This window comes from Ochotona princeps, chromosome 2, assembly GCF_030435755.1.
Source record: "Ochotona princeps isolate mOchPri1 chromosome 2, mOchPri1.hap1, whole genome shotgun sequence".
Lineage (NCBI taxonomy): Eukaryota > Metazoa > Chordata > Mammalia > Lagomorpha > Ochotonidae > Ochotona > Ochotona princeps.
Window position 1 is genome coordinate 4,907,950 of NC_080833.1, and position 18,249 is coordinate 4,926,198.

Consider the following 18,249-nt stretch of genomic DNA (forward strand, 5'->3'; position numbering starts at 1 on the left):
CCCTTCGGCCTCTGGGACCTGCCTTGGATGGCCTGGGATTGGTTCAGAGGTCAAGGGAGGCTTTGAACAGTGTCACTACTGCCCTCCCAGGGCCACATTAGCCTTGGAGAGCACAGGCTGCTGGGGTGCCCAGGCATAGCCTTGGCAAGGCCTTCTGGGAAGACTCTGAGAGTCGTTCGACTAACAATAGGTTCCTGGGGCAAAGCACTGGGACCCAAGAGTGAGCTGTGCTGAAGGACCTTTGAGTCACTGAGCCACAAAGAATTGGGAGAGAAGGTGTCCACTTTCCCACGGGTCACACCGCGAGGAGCTGTGAGAGGCCCCGGCACACTCACCATCCAGAAAGCAAGCTCCGTGCCCACTGCTTAGTGCCCCCTGCAGGCAAGGGGAAAGTGGGCTCTGCCACTGAGTGGGTGAGACCAAAACCCACAGGCGCCTGTGGGTACCTTAAAGGCGGCGAGGGGAGAGCAGCAGGGGAAAAAATCTTGCCCTGTTCTCAGACATGGGCTGCGTTGGCAGCAGACACCGGCTGTGGGCAGAAGTTAGCACTGCAGCCTGCCCCATGGCACTAGAGCTCTTGGAGGTGGCTTAGGCGCCCTTTGCCCTCCTCCTGAAGCCCCACCTTGCTTTCTAGAAGGTGGGGTTTCCTGCTAGCCAGGCTCTGCTGGCCTCTGGCCGGATCAGGCAGCCTCTGGAACCGTATTCCACTTTCTCCCATCCAGAGGGGTCCTGGGCCACAGAGTACCCAGCCTGCGACGGGTGGAGGCAGTCGCCCATCGACCTGCAGAGAAAGAAGGCTCAGTTCAATCCCCAACTGAAGGCGCTCAACCTGATGGGCTACGATACTGCCTCTGACAGTTTCTCCATGACCAACAATGGCCACACAGGTAAGGGTAGCCCCTGGCAGACCACACAAGTGGCCAGATGACACCCACGGCTACTAAGAATGGCAAGCACAGAGTCCCAGAACCCAGGCCTCAGTGTGGGGGAGGGGAGGCAGGAAGCAAAAGCAAAGGAGCTGGAATTCCAAGAAGGGGCGATGGCAGCAGCTTACATCGTGTGCCACCATGGCTGCCTCCCCAAGGTTACAAAACACAGCCAGGAGCCCCCTGGCCAGCTGGGGAGGCCATACTTTGGCTCTTACAGGATGCCCTCCTGATTCTCCAAGAGTTTGTCTCCTCTGAGCTGCCTGGCAGCACAGCTGGGCAGGGAGTGGGGCAGCTGGAAGTAGAAGGGACCCGCTCAAGGTCACACCCTCTAATGGCTCAAGTGGGCCTAGACCCCCCAGACATCTGACCATTAGCCAGGACCTGCTGCACGTCCCATTCTCTCACTTCCACTTGGATTGGGCTAAACTTAACGCACAAGTGGATGAAAGTCCCTGAACTTGGTTGTCCCATTTGCGCTGATTGCCCATTACGGGAGCGAGGCCCCTGGGCGCAGCATGAGGGTGACCTCACTGTGAGTCACAAGCCGTCCAAGCCGCCATGTGGGTCGAGCTCTGCTTTCCCAAGGTGCTCTCTGAGGCCTGAAGCAGGTCGCGAGGAGCCCTGCCTGGCTGGCCCCTGGTGCGGAGGGACTGGAGGACCGAAGGAGAGAAATGCAGTTTCCTTAACCCCCACCTGGACACAGGGTCGGGAGCAAGGAAACTAAGCAGCTGCTTGTGCCAGGGCCCAGAAGGAGCAGAGGGTCCTGGGGCTGCTCCCCACAGGGCTGCACTTGCCCCCCTCACCCCTGGCAGCCAGAGCCAACTCTCCTAGGGTCCTTCCAGAATCACCCACAGTTGCACTCATTAGGTTTTAAAAGATTATTATAATTGGGTTAGATTCTCACACTTTATTTCAAATACATTTTATTTACTTGAAAGGCAGAGAGGCAAAGACAGATCTTTCATCTACCAGTTGAACCCCCCACCAGGGCTGGACTGGTCTGAAGGCAGGAGCCGGGAAGCCCAGCTGGTCTCCCACATGGGTGGCATGGGTGTCACCTGCCGCCTGTCAGGAAGCACATTTGCGTGGAGCTGGAATGCGGAGTGGAACTGGGTTCAAACCCAGGCACGCTGACATGGTATGTGGGCATCCCAAGGGGAGCGTAACCACTATACCAGATGTCTGCCCTTAATTTAGATTTCTCAAAAATGTCATTTTCCTTTTATTTGAAAGGCAAAAAGAGACAGACACACAGCATGCAGCCTTTTTAGATTGGCTTATCTCAGTGACGGGCATGGACGTGTCCTCCATGTCATGTCGTGACAACACAGCTCCTGTCGTCCTAGCACTGAACGCTCCTGTCCTGTCTGGAGGTACCACAGTGCATTTTTCCACTCACCTGCTTGAAGGTGGATGGATAAATTTGCTTCCAACTTTTTCAAAGCTGCCTTGAGATCTGTGTGTGGGGTTCCGTGTGGACAGAGGTCTTCCACTGCTGGCTTGGGGGAGGGGACACCGAGGGTGTCACTGCAGGGACGTGTGGCAAGAAGATGCTTCGTTTTGTCAACGCCACCCACCTGTGTGCCTGGTGGCTGGGCCATTTTTCATCTCTGTCAGCAACAGGCTGAGACCTGTTCCCCTCCTGGCTGGCATCTGGTGCTGTGAGCGCTTGGTATCTAAGCCATGGTCGTGTGTGGTGGCAGCTCGCTGTCACTTGTGATGCCCCAGGACATGTGATCTCAGGCAGTTCTTCATGAACTTGTTTACCATCTTCTAGCTTCTTTGCCAGGTGGCTGAGTAGATTTCTTGTCTGCTTTCCAGTAATGTTCATTTTAAAAAAAGACTTATTAATTTTTATTGGAAGGGCAGGTTGACAGAAAGAAGGAAAGAGAGAGAAAAATCTTCCATCCACTGGTTCATTCTCTAAGTGGATGCAATGGGCAGAGCTAAGCATATCTGAAGCCAGGAGCCAGGAGCTTCTTCTGGGTCTCCCACGTGGGTGCAGGGTCCCAAGGCTTTGGCCATCCTCTATTGCTTTTCCAGGCCACAAGCAGGGAACTGGATGGAAGTGCAGCAGCTGGGAAACGAACCAGTGCCCATATGGGATCCAAGTGCATGCAAGTTGAGAATTTAGCTCTGGACCATCTTGCTGGGCCCAGTAATGTTCATTCTGTTAAGTTTTAGGGGTTCTTTGTGTATCTGGTAGTGGTCCTTTGTCAGATGTGTTGTGTGCATTCTCCCTGTGGGTAGCTTGTCTTTTTATTTTCTTGCTAGTGCCTCTGGCAGAATGGTTTTTCTGGTTCCAAGTCATCGCTGGTGGCCAGCGTTGTGGTGGAGTGTGCTAAGTCACTGTCTGTTACACTGGAATTCCACGTGAATGCTGGCTTGAATCCTGCTTGTTTCTCACCCAGTTCAGAGAACAGTCCAAGTCCTTGGAGCCCTGGGCCACATGGCACATCTGGATGGAGTTCCAGGCTCCTGGCTTTCACCTAACCTGGCCATTTGAGGAGTTTAGCAATGGATAAAAGATACCACTCTCCCTCCCCTCTCTCTCCAGTCACCACCTCTCACTGTGCCTTTCAATGGATGCAAATGAATCCAAAGATTCATCGCCAGGGTGGGTGTGTGGCACACAGCTGAATTTGTTTCTGGGGTTGGCTGTGTCCCATCTCAGAGTGACTGTTTAGGGTCTTGGCTGCTCCAGCCCTGCTTATGCGAACCTTGGGAGGCAACAGGTGATGGTTTGAGTGCTTGGGTCCCTGACACCCTGCAGAAGACCTGGGCTGAGTTCCTGGCTCTTGACCTGTCAATCCTGGACGCTGCAGGCATCTGGGAAATGAACTGGCGTGCGGAGGAGCTCCGTGTCTGTCTCTTTACCTTTGAAATAAGACAGGAAGAAATGTTATCAAAAATATTATCTCCATTTCCTGCAAGAAGTTTTGTAACTGCATGCTCCCTTTGGGTCTATGAGCTTTGGTGGAAGGGACAGCGGGGAACGGAGTCATTCCCTGATGTGTGTGCTGCTCTCCAGGGGAGCCCGCATCATTTGTTGAGAAGATGTCTCTCCATTGTGTTGTCTTTGCTTTCTGTCAAAGCTCAGGTGACTGTTTACATGAGCTTGTCCGGCTTGCTCTTCTACTCCGCTGAGCTGTGGATCTATTTCTTAGCTGACACCACCCCGTCTCGGCTACCGCACTTCGTAGGAAGACTCCAACTTTGTTTTCCTTTGTTGTGTTGACTGTTCTGGATTCTCTGCTTCTCCATATTGTTGATAGTGAACAACGGAATTGCTTCAAATCTGTAGAATTTGGGAAAAACTAAAATGGTGGCAATATTAAGTCCTCCTACCTACACACGTGGAATAATCCTTCATTTATTAGTTCTTTGAATTCTTACATTATACCCTTTTATGATATGTTTCATTATATTCATTCATTATAATTCATTTTATTTCTTTCATTATATACTTTTCTCATTCAGGTCTTGTTCATATTTCTTTAGATTTATATATTTTCTTTTTCTACAGTTAATGTTTTAGGTTCAAAATATTACATATATGTATATAAAATCCATATATATAAAATACGCTCTGCATTAATTTTTTTGTGTTTTTAAAAAATTTTTAAAAGGCAGAGTAACAGAGTGAGCATGCCGCTGTATTATTATTATTTTCAGTAGAAATTAAATTACATTTCAACAAAAATAAGTCAGAAATATGAAAAGAAACTGAAATCAGAAACACACTTGGATGTCAAGACAAAGCTCCACACATTTTTAAAAAATGTGCTTGAAAGTAACAGAGAGCGAGAGACAGGGCTTTTCCATTCACTGGTTTACTTTCCAAACGGCCACAACGTCCTGAGCTGGACCAGGCTGAAGCCAGGAGCCTGGAACTCCATCGAGGTCTCAAGTGGTGGGAAACAGGGTCTCAAGGACATGGGCCATCTTCTGCTACTTTCCCATACTCATTGGCAGGGAGCTGGATTGGAAGTGAAGCAGCAGGGACTTGAACCAGCACCCATGTGGAATGTCCGCCTTATAGGCAGCAGCTTCACCTGCTGTATCACAATGGCCACCTTTGTTTCCCTTACAAATGCTCACTGAATGGTGCATGAAGGAGTCAATTCTCAACTAGGCACCAATTCAGGATTCTGAAGAGTTATGTATAGATCTCTTAAGACCCTGCCCCAGGTTCAGAGTAGGACCTCGGCCCCACGTCGAAAGCAGCCCAGTGGTTGGACAAGTCCCTCTGTCCTTGCTTGGCAGACAAAGGCTGTTACTATGGACACCTCATGGCACCTCTAGGGGGTTGGGTAACATAGGGAGCAAGATCCTGGGCCTGAATTGTACCTGGAACTGGAGCTGCAACTGCAGGTGCAGCATGGGCCAGGGCCTCGGGTTGAACCTTGGCTCTGGGCTGGGGCAGTCTGGGCCAAGCGGGCAAAAGGCCGCTTCCTGAGCTTGGGACAGGCAATATAGCTAAATCAGTCGAGCTTGCTATTGATACCCTCTGGGATCGTGGGCTTGACGAGGGCGTCAGCAAGCTCAGTGCGTGCATTTGTACCCTTGGCACTGTTGGCATCTTCTCCGGCCAGGCCCTTCTTGTTGCACTTTTTGAAAAAATGCACGTTCTTCAGGAATTTTGAGTTCAGCCCCCGAAGAGACTCACATCTTTGTGGTCAGGGTTCTTGGTTCTGTTTCTGTGCCATTTCCAGGATTGAATGTGTGTAGTGTGGTTTGAAGACTTGGCCATATCTGTGTCATAATCCGTGGCTCCAGAAGTGACTGGAACCCAAAGAAGAGGCTGAGTAGGTTTTACCTTCTGGAGCCCGTCGGGGGAGGTGGAGGCTGGCTGTGTCAGAGAGAAAACTCTGCCAGCCACTGATCCACTCCCCAGACACCTGTGAAGACCAGGGCTGAGCCAGGCTGAAGGCCCGATCCGGGAGCTCAGCCCGAGTTTACCTGACAGGTGGCAGGCACCCAACTTTTGGGGCTGGGACCTGCTGCTTCCGGGTGGGCATTAATGAGAAGTGGAACTGAGACTCAAACCTACGCACTCTGAGAGCGGAGCAGGTGTTCCAACCGGACTCTTCACTGCCTTGCTACATGTGCATCCCCGACCCCTTTTTAAACACTCTTACGTTGACATAACTTTAGACTATGAAATTTGTAAATATGCATTCTTTTGCTTCTTCTAATATTCACGTCCCATAACCGTAATCAATGCTATGGGTCCTGGAAAATCAACATTAAAACATCTCGATTAGCTCCCAACTTCTGTTCACGGCGTTATTTCCCATTCCCATGCTTCCTGGGGCCAGGGTCCAGCCCAGGCCCTCTCCCTGCTGCTTGTTCTCTTCCAGTCTGTGTCAGGGCCTCGGTCTTCCTTCGACTCTCATGGCCTCAACACGTTGTTGGTTATTTCTGCAGCATGGCAAGTGCTCCGATTCTGTGATTTTTCCTGTTGTCACGAGCAACAGGTTAAAGTGCTTTCCCACGCAGGGGAGTAGCCTCCTCTGAAATCTGAGTCCATGTTTGGAATCTCTAGGTTCAGCAAGTTGGGGTAGGGGAACAAATGGTTTGGTCTCACCTTTTTGAAAGCTCTGAATCGCCGGGCTTGGTCTGACGGCCTGTGTGGGCCTGTCCATGGCAGAATAGAGACAGTTTGTCTCCTGGGAACTGTGTTTTGGGGAAGGGTAATTGTCAGGCTCATTCTCCTGGCCCATGTGGTGCTGACCGTTCATTTAGGAAGCTCTGGGCTCCACTCCCCAGCTTCTGCCTGCTCTCAATGCAGCTGACTCCGCAGCCCACCTCTGACACCATCCTCATATTTTCTCTTGCCTGTCTTGTCTGGTCCCACAGCCCGAGGCACCTGTTCTGCAAAGGCCTTTGTGACTCTCAGTGAGCGGGGTTCCTGTGTTACAGTCCATTGCGTGAGGAATTGAATTATAGCTCCCGCTCTTTTAGGCCACCCAGGGAGGAAGAAGGGGGCGTCACCCAGGCACGTCAGCCTGCAGCATGTAGGAAGTAGCTCATTTTTAGGGGCAGCTGTCGTGACTTCAAACAGGAAGCCATGCCAAAAGAACAGGCCCTGTTTATCTCTGCCAAATCTCAAGTTCTACACCACAAATGTCTTCCTTCTTCACTCTGGTAGCACCACCCATTTTCCCTTTTTGCCTATTTCATTCCCTGCCATGAACCGCAGGGGTCTGACTGGAGGTGTCGCTGTACAGAGACACAGGTGGAGGCCAGGGCTGAGTGAGGCCTGCACCAGAAGCTTGGAACTCCATCTGGGTCTCTCACATGGGTGGCAGTGACGCAGCTACGTGGGCCATCTCCTGCCTGCCAGCGTGTGTTCCTGCAGCAGACAGAGATGGACAGCAGAGCTGGGATTTGAACCCAGATCCTCCCACACAGGATCTAGCAGCACCAAATGCCTACCCTGGTCTCTTGTCTTCTGAGGACACTTGAGCAGGGTGACCATCACCTTGTCCAAGATGGGAATCTAGAAGCTCAGTGCTCAGCCTGCTCATCCCTGATGGATGAACCACGTGACTTCGAGCAAGTCTCCCACCTGCCAGGTCAGCTTCCTGTCGCTGTCCAGCAGTGATGCTCTCTTGCACTGGGTTAGAGCTGACTGTTGGACTCCTTCCTAAAGGCTGCGTGGGGCAAGGACTGTGACCGTATCACCAAGAGGGTAGCCATCTCAACTTGGCCATCAGTTTCACTTTCTATTCCCAGTCATAGTAGAATTTTAAACTTGGCCAGATATGGAGAGTAGAAGTCTGTTTCCATGACTACCAGCCTTCCCTTTCCCCAGGACCAATAACCTGGACCCGCCACTGCATGCCTGCCCCTGATTGCCTGGATGTGAGCAGAGAGACATTCACCCCGGAAGTGGCACCTGCCTCAGTCTGGCTTACTCAGAGCCTGTCCTCTGTCCTGCAGCCTGTGTGTCTGTTCTGTTCTCCCTGGGTGACCCTACTGATGGCACTGTAATACATCTGCAGGACCGGTTCACCCTGGTTGCAGGCAGGGGGTAGTGAGGAGGGCCTTTATCTTCCTGTGGATCTGACACATCCTGCTTCCTGTCGCGCACTCTCTCCTCCAGTGCAGGTCAGCCTGTCCCCGTCCATGAGCATGACGACCCCCGACGGCACCGAGTACATAGCCAAGCAGATGCATTTCCACTGGGGCGGCGCCTCTGCCGAGGTCGGCGGCTCGGAGCACACCGTGGACGGGATCAGGCGTGTGATTGAGGTAGTGAGGACCCCAACAGGGCCTCTTTGCTTTCAACCCCACAGGCACGCTGTTACTAAGACAGCCAGACGGCTTTGTGCCGTAGCGACAGTTAAGTTGCTGCGCGGTACGGTGTGTTCTCATGCACTCAACAGCTACTGGTGGACTAGTAATTCATGCAAGGAGCACAGGTGGGGGCTCTGTCCCTGTCCTGCTGGAAGGAGTGTAGCCCACCAGGGAGGACAGTGTCCTGTATCTCAGCTGTTAGGCTTTCTGGTTGCCTCTTGGGTCTGGGTCCATCCTTAGGGTGACCATAGCTTTGCAATAGGCTCTTGGGGTAAGGGGTGTTCATGCACAGCTTTCCCCCGTCCCCGAGGCCTCAGCAGCACTGTGTCCTCAGGTGACCTCCATGGTCTCTGTCTGCTTGTCTGCTTGCAGGGAAGCAGGCCAGGGTAATGCCCTCGGGCCCCGTTCTTCTCACAAGCCCACTCTTAGCCTTCCCATTGTTGGAGAAGTATCTGGTCTTGAAAGAAGGGATCTGCAGCCCAGGTGGAAGGAGGTGTTCTCAGGATTGTTTGGGGCAATTGGAGATCCCAGACAAAGCACTGTTCCTTTACACGTCTCTGATCATCTTAAGCATTTGAAGTCTATAGGAAACCTTCTTGACTTCGGCGGTTTTGTCCTCACAGGTCCATGTTCTTCACTACAATTCTAAATATGACAGCTATGACAAAGCCCAAAGAGAACCAGATGGCTTGGCCGTGATAGCAGCCTTCATTGAGGTAAGTGTCTGTCTTGGGAAGCAGAGGGATGTATAAACAAAGTGTTAGGTCTAGATGGAGGGCCTTTCTGTTATCTCCCTTCTTCCTTGGAGAGCCTGACTTGGTGGCAGAATGGCCTATCTAGTAGTCCCTGCTCTTAGGCATTGTACTGCTTCTATGTCATCCACCTCAGGGATCTGGGAAAATTTGGACAAAGTAACTTAAAAGACCTGGAATCACAGAAGGGCTGACGGACACAATTTATCTGAAGGGCAAAAGGAAACTCAAAGTTAGACATAGAAATCTTGGCAAATGCAACAAAGACCACAGGCTGGATATAGAGCCAGAAGGCTGGGGTAGTCACAGATATGACTGCAAAAGACCATCATAGCTTGTCCAAAGAATTAAAGAAAGAAAAACATGACAACAATGACCCAAATAGGGACTCTCAATAGAGGAATAGAAACTAAAAACGCATAGATGGAAAGGCTAGAGTTGAAAAGTACAATAAAGTGAAAACACAATCTTTAGATGAGCATAGTGTAGATGTGAGGCGATGGAAGACTCAATACATCCGAAGAGCAGAGAAGAAAACATGGGAGGAGAATGAAGGGAGCCTTGCAGACTCAGTGGAAGAGCAAGCATGCCAATATAGAGGTGATGAGTGTCCCAGAAGGAGAGGAGGTGTGATACAGACAGTACCAATCAACAAGAGCTAAGGTAACTGCTGGAAGAGCTAGCTTGCAAGAAATAGAAAGGAATTCAAATTCTTTGGCTGAAAGGATGAGAAATCAGGGTGTCCCTCAAATCCTAGAAAGAAATGATAAGCTCCAGAAAGGACCGATTCAGAACGTGGGCAAACAGGAGGGATGCGATGTTCTGAACTTCATTCCTTAAAAGGATTCATGCTGGGAGGGAGCATGAATCCAGCAATCCTCTTTCCTCCTTCTCCAATAAGACATTTTTAAGGCGTTAAAATGTCTGTATACATATTTTTCATGTTTTATATTTGAAGAAAGCACTGAATAATTATACAGCGGTTTTCTTGGGCTTATGAGGCATGTATGTGCATGTAAATGTATGTGGCAGGAGGAAAGGATGCAGAAGAAATAGACTTCTATTGGAATAAAGTTAGCTAGTGTTAACCTGATCCACATTCTGATTCAGCTCTATGTTGTTAGCACTAGAGAAATCATTAAAAAAATCACTAAAAATGGTGAAGTAGCACCCTGAAGGTATTTACTTAACACAAAAGCAGGTGGAAGATGGGGGATGCACCCAGGTAGAAAATCCAGAATCTGCAGGGCAAAGAACAGCGGGGTCCACACCAGTGGTGGAGAGATCTGCTCAAACAGAGCCTTCCCACCCAAAGCTGCCTGTCTGACTGCTGCGCGATCCCGTGACGAGGCCGCTCAGCCAGGGTGGTGTGGAGATGGGAGGGCTTCGCCTCGGAAGAAGGTGCCCGTGGCCACCACTGCCCAGGAGGAGCACCTGGGGGTCCTGCCCATGGCCACCACTGCCCAGGACGAGCACCTGGGGGTCCTGCCCGTGGCCACCACTGCCCAGGACGAGCACCTGGGGGTCCTGCTCGTGGCCACCACTGCCCAGGAGGAGCACCTGGGGGTCCTGCCCGTGGCCACCACTGCCCAGGAGGAGCACCTGGGGGTCCTGCCCGTGGCCACCACTGCCCAGGACGAGCACCTAGGGGTCCTGCCCGTGGCCACCACTGCCCAGGACGAGCACCTGGCGGTCCCATTGGTTGTGATTTTCTGGGAGCCTCCTACGTTGGAGCTGCTACAGCTTGCAGATGGGGGTCTCCCTGCCGTGGGGAGTCCAGGCAAACAGTGTGAGAGCGGCCAAGGGTCTCTGCCTAGTGTCGCAGCAGGGGTGGTGGGGGGTTGGGCTGCCTCCCACCTGTGCTCCTGGCTCTGCTCATTCAGGTTAAAAACCAAGCAGCTGGTACACCAGCGATGGCTTTGGAGTCTCTCCTCCACTTGGTAATGACTGGGTCTCTTTCGCAGATCAATGAATACGCTGAAAATACCTATTATAGCCAGTTTATTTCTCGCCTGGCCGAAATCAAGCATCCAGGTAAGCCAGGAGGGGGACCTGATGCTGAGGGCAGAGTGGGGCTGGGGCTACACAGCAGAAGAGGGTGCTGCCAGGAAGGCCTGCCAAGAAGCCCAGCCCGGCCTTGTGGGGTCACTTGTTCCAGCGACCACTGCTCAGACAGCATCTCCCCACCGGTGCCCTGCTCAGGAACTCTACTTGTTAAGCCCCAGTGGCTCCAGTGTCCCTGAGATGTCCTCACAGCAGATGGAGAGCGAGAGCGAGAGCGAGAGCGAGAGCGAGAGAGAGAGAGATCCCGTCCAGTCCCAAGCTGGGGTGGGTCTCAAGAGTGAGATGAGGGTCTGGCGACCCTGTGTGGACACATGGACATTTGGGCTTGGCTTCTGTCCCCTCACCTACACTCATGGGTGGCTCAGGCCAGGGGCACTTGCCTGGACGCCTTGGGCTTGTCACTCATTTCTGTCAGAGTTCCCCAGGTGGGGGCTGAGTGCCAGCCTTTTCATAGACTCTTCCCTGCCTTCCAGACCAGGGGAGGGGCCTGGGGTGAGCGTGGGGGTTAAGAGGAGGGGTCTAGTCCCTGCTTGGGACCACAGCTGCTTCCGTGGCCCCGGGCTCAGCCAGGAGCTGGGACCTTGCTGAGGTCTGAGCAGAGCAGGCTGCCCCACAGGAGGCAGCCCCAGCTGACAGCCCCTGTCTCCCGCCCCGCGATTAGGAGACGTCACTACCTTGGAGAACCTCAATGTGCGGAACATGCTGCCAGAGGACATGTCCCAGTACTACACCTACCTGGGCTCCCTCACCACTCCGCCTTGCTCCGAGAACGTCCTGTGGTTCGTGCTGGCAAACCCCATCTTCCTCTCCAGGGTCCAGGTAATAGCGCAGGCCAAGTTCCTGCTCTCGATGGCCTGGTTAGCAAGTGTACACTCCTGGGTCCTGTGCTGCCTGCTGTGCACAAGACAACTGTGCCCCACTGGGGGACCTGCAGTGGTCCTGCCAGTGCTGCGGCAGAGACAGGAAACTGACCGTTGGGGAATCTGAGGGTGCCTCGTTAGTGCAGCAGCAGTGGGAGTCCCCGGGCCATGGAGGAGCTGCTGCCGACTGGGCTTGGGCTGAGTCAGCGTGCGGTTCACTGTACATGTGGCTCCGTGCCATGAGGCCACGTCCATGTCCCCTGGGCAGGGGGTCATGTCAGATAGTGTGTCCCCCAGCAGGGCAAGGCCTGTTCACCAAACATTGCTGAGGTTTTGAGACAAAACTGTTTTTTCCCTTTGTTCTTTTTTTCTTTTTTAAACTTACTTCCTTTTATTATTATCATTTCATGATACAGTTCCATAGCCCTGGGATTTCCCTTATTCCCCTCCCCGATTCCCATCCCCCTCACTGAGTTCCCCTAAATCTTTACCACAGTAGAGTTCATACACAGTCATATGTCTATCATTGCGGGCATGGACAATGGCAGAGTCCAGCATCCTATGGTCAAGATACAGTAAACAGTTTCATTGGGAGTGCATGTTTGTCTGGTTGCATGCTGCATTGTATCCTCACATCTGGATAAGATGGTCTCCATTACACAGTTACTGTACATCCCCTTAAATGAAAAGCCACAATCCTTTGTTCTTTTTTTATATGTAAAAAAGGTTTGTTTATTCATTTGAAAGAGTCAAAGAGCAAGGGGGAGAGAGAGATCTTTCATCCATAGGTTCAAGCCCCAAATGGTCCCAACAACTGGATCAGGGCAGAGGCTGAAGCCAGGAGTTCAAGCTAGCAAAGTGGAGTAGCCGGGACTTGAACTAACACTCAGGTAGGCTGCTGGCGTCACAGGTGGCAGCTTGACTCACTGTGCCACAGTGCTGCCCCCGATGGTTCTTTTTGAGTAACATCCTTCCTGAGAAGTGCATGCTTTTCTTAGTTTCCATGCCCTTCCTCCAGGAAAAGAAGGAAAAGGCCTTGGCACGGGGACACGCAACAGCTGTGCAGACTAGGCTATTGGGTGCCCAGACACCGGACAAAATCAAATGAGAATCCTGTCTGGAAAAGCCCAGCTTCATTGCAGATTCAGGACAATCCCACAGGAAATGAACTCATTAAAAACAAAACACAAAAGAAAAAGGCAACTATGAGTGAGAACCGGCAAAGATTCCAGAGAGTGGAGTTTTCAGGGTGGCTAGAATGTACACAATAGGGGGGTTAAATATGAGCAAAGAGGAACTGGCATTGTGGCGTAGTGGGTAAAGCCATCTCTTGGGACAGCACATGGGCATCGGTTTGAATCCTGGCTGCTCCACTTCTGACCCAGCTCCCTGCTAATGTTGTGGGAAAGCAGCAGATGGCCCAAGTCCTTGGGACCCTGCACCATGTGGGAGACCCCGATGAAACACTGGGCTTTGTAGCTGCCTAGGATATGAGCCACTGGATGAAAGATTTCTCTCCCTCTCTCTATAGCTCTTTCAAATGAGTAAATAAACAAATAATCTTGAAAAAAGAAAAGATGAAAAACTATAAAAATGACTCGACTTGAAAAACAAAATCAAATGCAACTTATAGAAATGAAGAAATAGAAGTTGCAATTGATCATTCAACTATGTTAGCTACAGTTCAAGAGAATTCATAAAGTGGAGGGCAGAGTGGAGAAAATTATCTAGAATGTGGCACAACGAGAAACAGAGATGAAAATACGAAAAAATAAGTGAAGAGGTGGGCTGGCGCTGCAGTGTAGTGTAAAGCCAACCCTTGCGGTGCCAATATCCCATATGGGTGCTGCTTTGCGCCCCGGCTGCCCCACTTCTCACCCACTTCCCTGCCAACATACCTGAAATTGCAGCAGAAGATGGTCCAAGGGCCCAGGTCCTCACCACCCACATGGGAGACCTGAAAGAGGCTCCCAGCGTCTGGCTTTGGCCTGGCCTGGTGTTGGTCACTGCAGACATCTGGGAAAGAACCAACAGGCAGAAAATCTCTCTCTGACTTTTCCCTTCTTGTTCTTCTTCTTTTAAATAATCTTACTTAGTTGATTAGGGTACAAAGGAACAATTTTTTAAAAGAAGAATTAAAGAAACATGGAGACAGAGTGGGAAGGATTTGCAGATATCTAATTGGAATTCTGGAAGAGACACAGAATAGGAAGAAGGCACAATCTGAAGAAATATTGATTGGCCATTTTCCAAAACAGTTGGAAGATCCTACGTCACATATCTGAGCATCTCAGTGAGTCATTTAAAATAAGACAAAAAGACGGCTGTGTGGCATAGGGGTGAAGTCGCCACCTGAGCTGGCCACATCTCATATCTCAGTCCTGGGTTTGTCCTGGATATGCCTCCTCCAAACCAGTTCCTGCTAATAATGTACATTCTGGAGGGTGGAGGTGATCACTCAAGACGTGCATCGCTGCTGTTCCTGTGGGAGACCCGGATGAAGTTCCTGGCCCCTGCTTTAGCCTGGCCCAGCCCTGGCTTGAAGGAAACTTGGGGAGTCAGTGTGTGTCTCCTTCAAATGAAAAGAAAATCTGTGAAAAGGCTTTTTTTTTTAAAGATTTATTCATTTTTATACACAGAGGAGGAGAGACAGAGAGGAAGATCTTCCGTCCGATGATTCACTCCCCAAGTGAGCCGCAACGGGCCGATGCGCGCCGATCCGAAGCCGGGAACCTGGAACCTCTTCCGGGTCTCCCACGTGGGTGCAGGGTCCCAATGCATTGGGCTGTCCTCGACTGCTTTCCCAGGCCACAAGCAGGGAGCTGGATGGGAAGTGGAGCAGCCGGGACATGAACTGGTGCCCATATGGGTTGCCAGTGTTTGCAAGGTGGAGGATTAGCCAATGAAGCCATCATGTCAGGCTCTTTTCTCTGCTTCGTGCTAGTAGCCAAATGCTTGTAGCCAAGGCGAAGGGAGACTGTGGAGACGCGCGTGGGAATGGCTGGGAGGGTGCGCTGTGGAATGAACACCTCCCGCACGGCAGCCAGAGCTCTTCCCACCCGTTCGCAGGGCTCTCAGTGTGAGCTCCTTGACGGGGACCCAGGCATCTTTTCCCGTCTGCCATCTCACCTCCTGTTGCCTGCAGGTGTGGAAGATAGAGAACTCCTTACTCAATCACCAGAATCATACCATTCAGAACACTTACCGCACGACCCAGAACCTGAACGACAGGGTCGTGGAAGCCAGCTTCCCGTACCGCCCCAAGCACGGTGAGTGATGTCAACTCTTGCTTATTTTTAGTAATTTGTCCTGCTCCTTCCTCTGGGTGGACCTGGCCCTTCTGGAAATAGTAAGGGAAGGAGAATTGTCAAAACAGCTGGAGGCTCAGGTAGACTGAACGGGGTGGGCTGGCCAGAGGTTGATGACTTAGTTTCAGGACAGGCAGCAATGCCACTGAGAAGAGCAGAGACGATGGCGAGACGACACGACTTCTCATCTCCCTGGTCTTGGCTAGAACAGAAACGGAAGCCCGGGAAGGGTTCAAACCAACCTGGACAGGCCCTGCTCTTTCCTCTTCATCTGGATTCCAAGCCCCACTCCCCGTCCTTGCAGGGTTAGCTAGAATGCCTCTGCTCACTGCTGGTGCTCAGCAGCCAAGCACCATGGCTTTGCAGTTGGGCAGGAACGAGCCATTTCCCACTGGTCAAATACTGGCGTCTAGCCTGCCAGCTGACTCAGGTGGAGATGCCCACTCCCACATCAAGTGCTGAGACTCCATTATAGCTCTGGCTACCAATCCCGGCTGCCTGGCAAAGCAGGCCCTGGGGGGACAGTGGCAATGGCTCAAGAAAAGCTATATTGAGTTTCCAGTGTCAGGCTCTGGCCTGACCCTGTTCTGGCCACTGTGGGCATTTGGGAAGTGTCCCAGCAGGTCAAAGTGCACTCTCTCTGTCTCTTTAAAACACAGAAAGAATCATTGCTGGATAGGATCAGGTTCCAGCCATGTTCCTAGCTCACCTTACTTCTGCAGTGGTCAGAGAAGAGACTCCGTGCAATCCACCCACCTTTTGTCTGCCGCTCCGCAGAGCTCTGGCACACCGCACACATGCTGGTGTGTTGTCTCGCTCCTCTTTTCCATTATCCAGATCTGATGCTTTAATGCTGTCCAGCAGGACAGAGCCAACCTCCAGTCAGTGTGACTCCACCTCTTCATGCGCCTTCCAAAGCTTTTAAACTTCATACTTCCTCCCCTGAGTCCCCTAAAAGGCCCATTTGCCATTTTCTTCCTGTATTTCCTTCCTGGTTCATTCACTGTTACTTCCGTTTGTCCCTCCAATGCATACTAACAGCAAAAACCTGTCAGCAGCTCTGATTGCCCTGCCACCCCACCCCACAGCAGCCACTGCAACTGCCTCCTTTTCCCAAAGGGTGGCGTCCTCCGTCACACAGGAGCAGTTCTTGGCAAAGTGGCCAAAGGGCACTAGACCCACAGATCCGTCTCCCTGTTCTTACTGTTGCCAGGTTCCTTTTTTCCCCTGATGGCATGTTATACTCTCGCAGCAGCCACCCTCAGGTGCCCTGTGTGCTGGGGACTGCCCCAGCGTGTTCTTAGATGCTGTCGGGTCCCCCACGGTCCCGAGCGCCCTGTGTGGCATGGTGGTGGAAACTCATGATGGAGGCTGGTGACTTCCTCTCCCAGGCGGCAGCTGGGAGGGGGGCACCTCTTCTCTCCCTGCCAAGCCAGGGTTCTCACTTATGGCCCTGCCCTTGTGTTCCGGCAACAGAGCAGAGAACTGTGTGCCATCTGGGTTTCCTCAAACCCATGCTCCCACGCAGCGGTTGGTAGCAGGCAGCCTGGGGGTGTGACTTAGGCTATCTCACTGTTCTGCAGAATTCCGCCCCAGCTGGGTAGAGGCAGTCAGCTCATGGATGATAAATGATCTGAGGAACCAAGGTCAACTACAAAAGCAAGACACAGGCCAGGGACGAAGCTCCCATAGGCTTCTTTTTATCAGAAAAGCCTCCATGTGGTTGCCCGGTAGGACAGCAGAGTTGAGACTCCCAGGTGTGAGAGCAGAGCACTCCTCCCATGGCACCCCAGATCAGACGCGGTGCAGGTGCTGCCCGACGGGGCCACAGAGCCCGCCCTCCCACACCCTGGTGGCCAGGCGTGTCTGCCCACCCTGCTGTCCATCCCGCACGACACCCTTCTGCTGTGTCTCAAATTTCTCTGACCGCTTCTTACAGCGCTCGTTTCATACCCTGAGTTCCAGTTCCATCTGTCAACAGTTAACAGAAAGCTTGAGGCCTTGAGAAAATCTTTGAAACCCAGGAAAGCTAAGACCATGATGGACTGTTTGGAATGTGGCCCTGGTAGGAAGAGAGGGCCCCACCCACCGCCTCCTCCTGCTGGACTCTGGGAAATTCTGTAAATCTGTGCTGTGAGCACCTGCTGATTTCTGATTATCACAGGGGAAATCTTCATTCATAAAAGGAAGTGATGCAGTTCGGACGATGAGAAGGAATTTGTACCCTGACTTTGCCGATCGAAATTGCTGCCAACAGAAATTCAGAAATCAAACCCTAGCTGGCCTCCTGTTGAATCACTCACTTTGATCTGTTTAAATTGTAAATCAGCCCAAATGCCTCTTTATCATTAAAATATAATAAAAATTATTTTTTGAATTAAAAACCTCTTCTCTAGTTCTGCGTACTACTTCAAATATCCTTCTTGGCCCACCCGGAGAGACACAGGTGAGGGGACAAAGATTACGACAGGATGAATAGGAGATTCTTTTTTTTTTTTTTACAAATATTTTATTCTGAAGAAGCTTTATAAAAGACTTACAGTAATAGTTTTTTTTTCATAAAGAGAATTTTGTACACTGCTTTGTGTTGCTATTATGTTTTTAACATGAGTGATTTCATCGTTGAAGCAGAGTAGTGTTTAGATATCTAAAACTGCTTTTTTCTTCTACTGGAATGTAATTAATGAAAGCTAAGTCAAATGAGGTAATCTATTCAAGGTAGTAGTAAGTATTGACTCTTGAGAGTTTCAACTTCTGTGTCTTCATATATGATACAATGGGAAAATTATTTTTTTATTATAAATAACACATATTTATTAAAAATTCAAATACAGAAATAAAAGCACAATATCCCACCCAGTTTACAGACAGCCACATAAATCCCCTTCCCTCTAATCCCATTCCCCAGAGGTTATCACTGTGAACAAGTTAAAGTATATCCTTTGAAACATTTTCCTTTGTATATACAAGTATATATAAACACACATAAATGCACTTTTGCCTTTTACAAAAATGAAATCATGTAAATGTA

At 51.0% G+C, this 18,249-nt stretch overlaps 1 protein-coding gene across 1 annotated transcript; it reads left to right on the top strand.

The window, feature by feature from the left end:
• The first annotated feature begins 726 nt into the window (after nt 1-726).
• CA6 (carbonic anhydrase 6) lies at nt 727-17,441 on the top strand. Its single transcript, XM_012930024.2, has 7 exons — nt 727-887; nt 8,041-8,189; nt 8,858-8,950; nt 10,951-11,020; nt 11,712-11,869; nt 15,056-15,179; nt 17,383-17,441. The coding sequence occupies exons 1-7, from the start codon at nt 833-835 to the stop codon at nt 17,409-17,411; spliced, it is 678 nt and encodes a 225-aa protein (XP_012785478.2). The 5' UTR covers nt 727-832; the 3' UTR covers nt 17,412-17,441.
• The last annotated feature ends 808 nt before the right edge of the window (nt 17,442-18,249 follow it).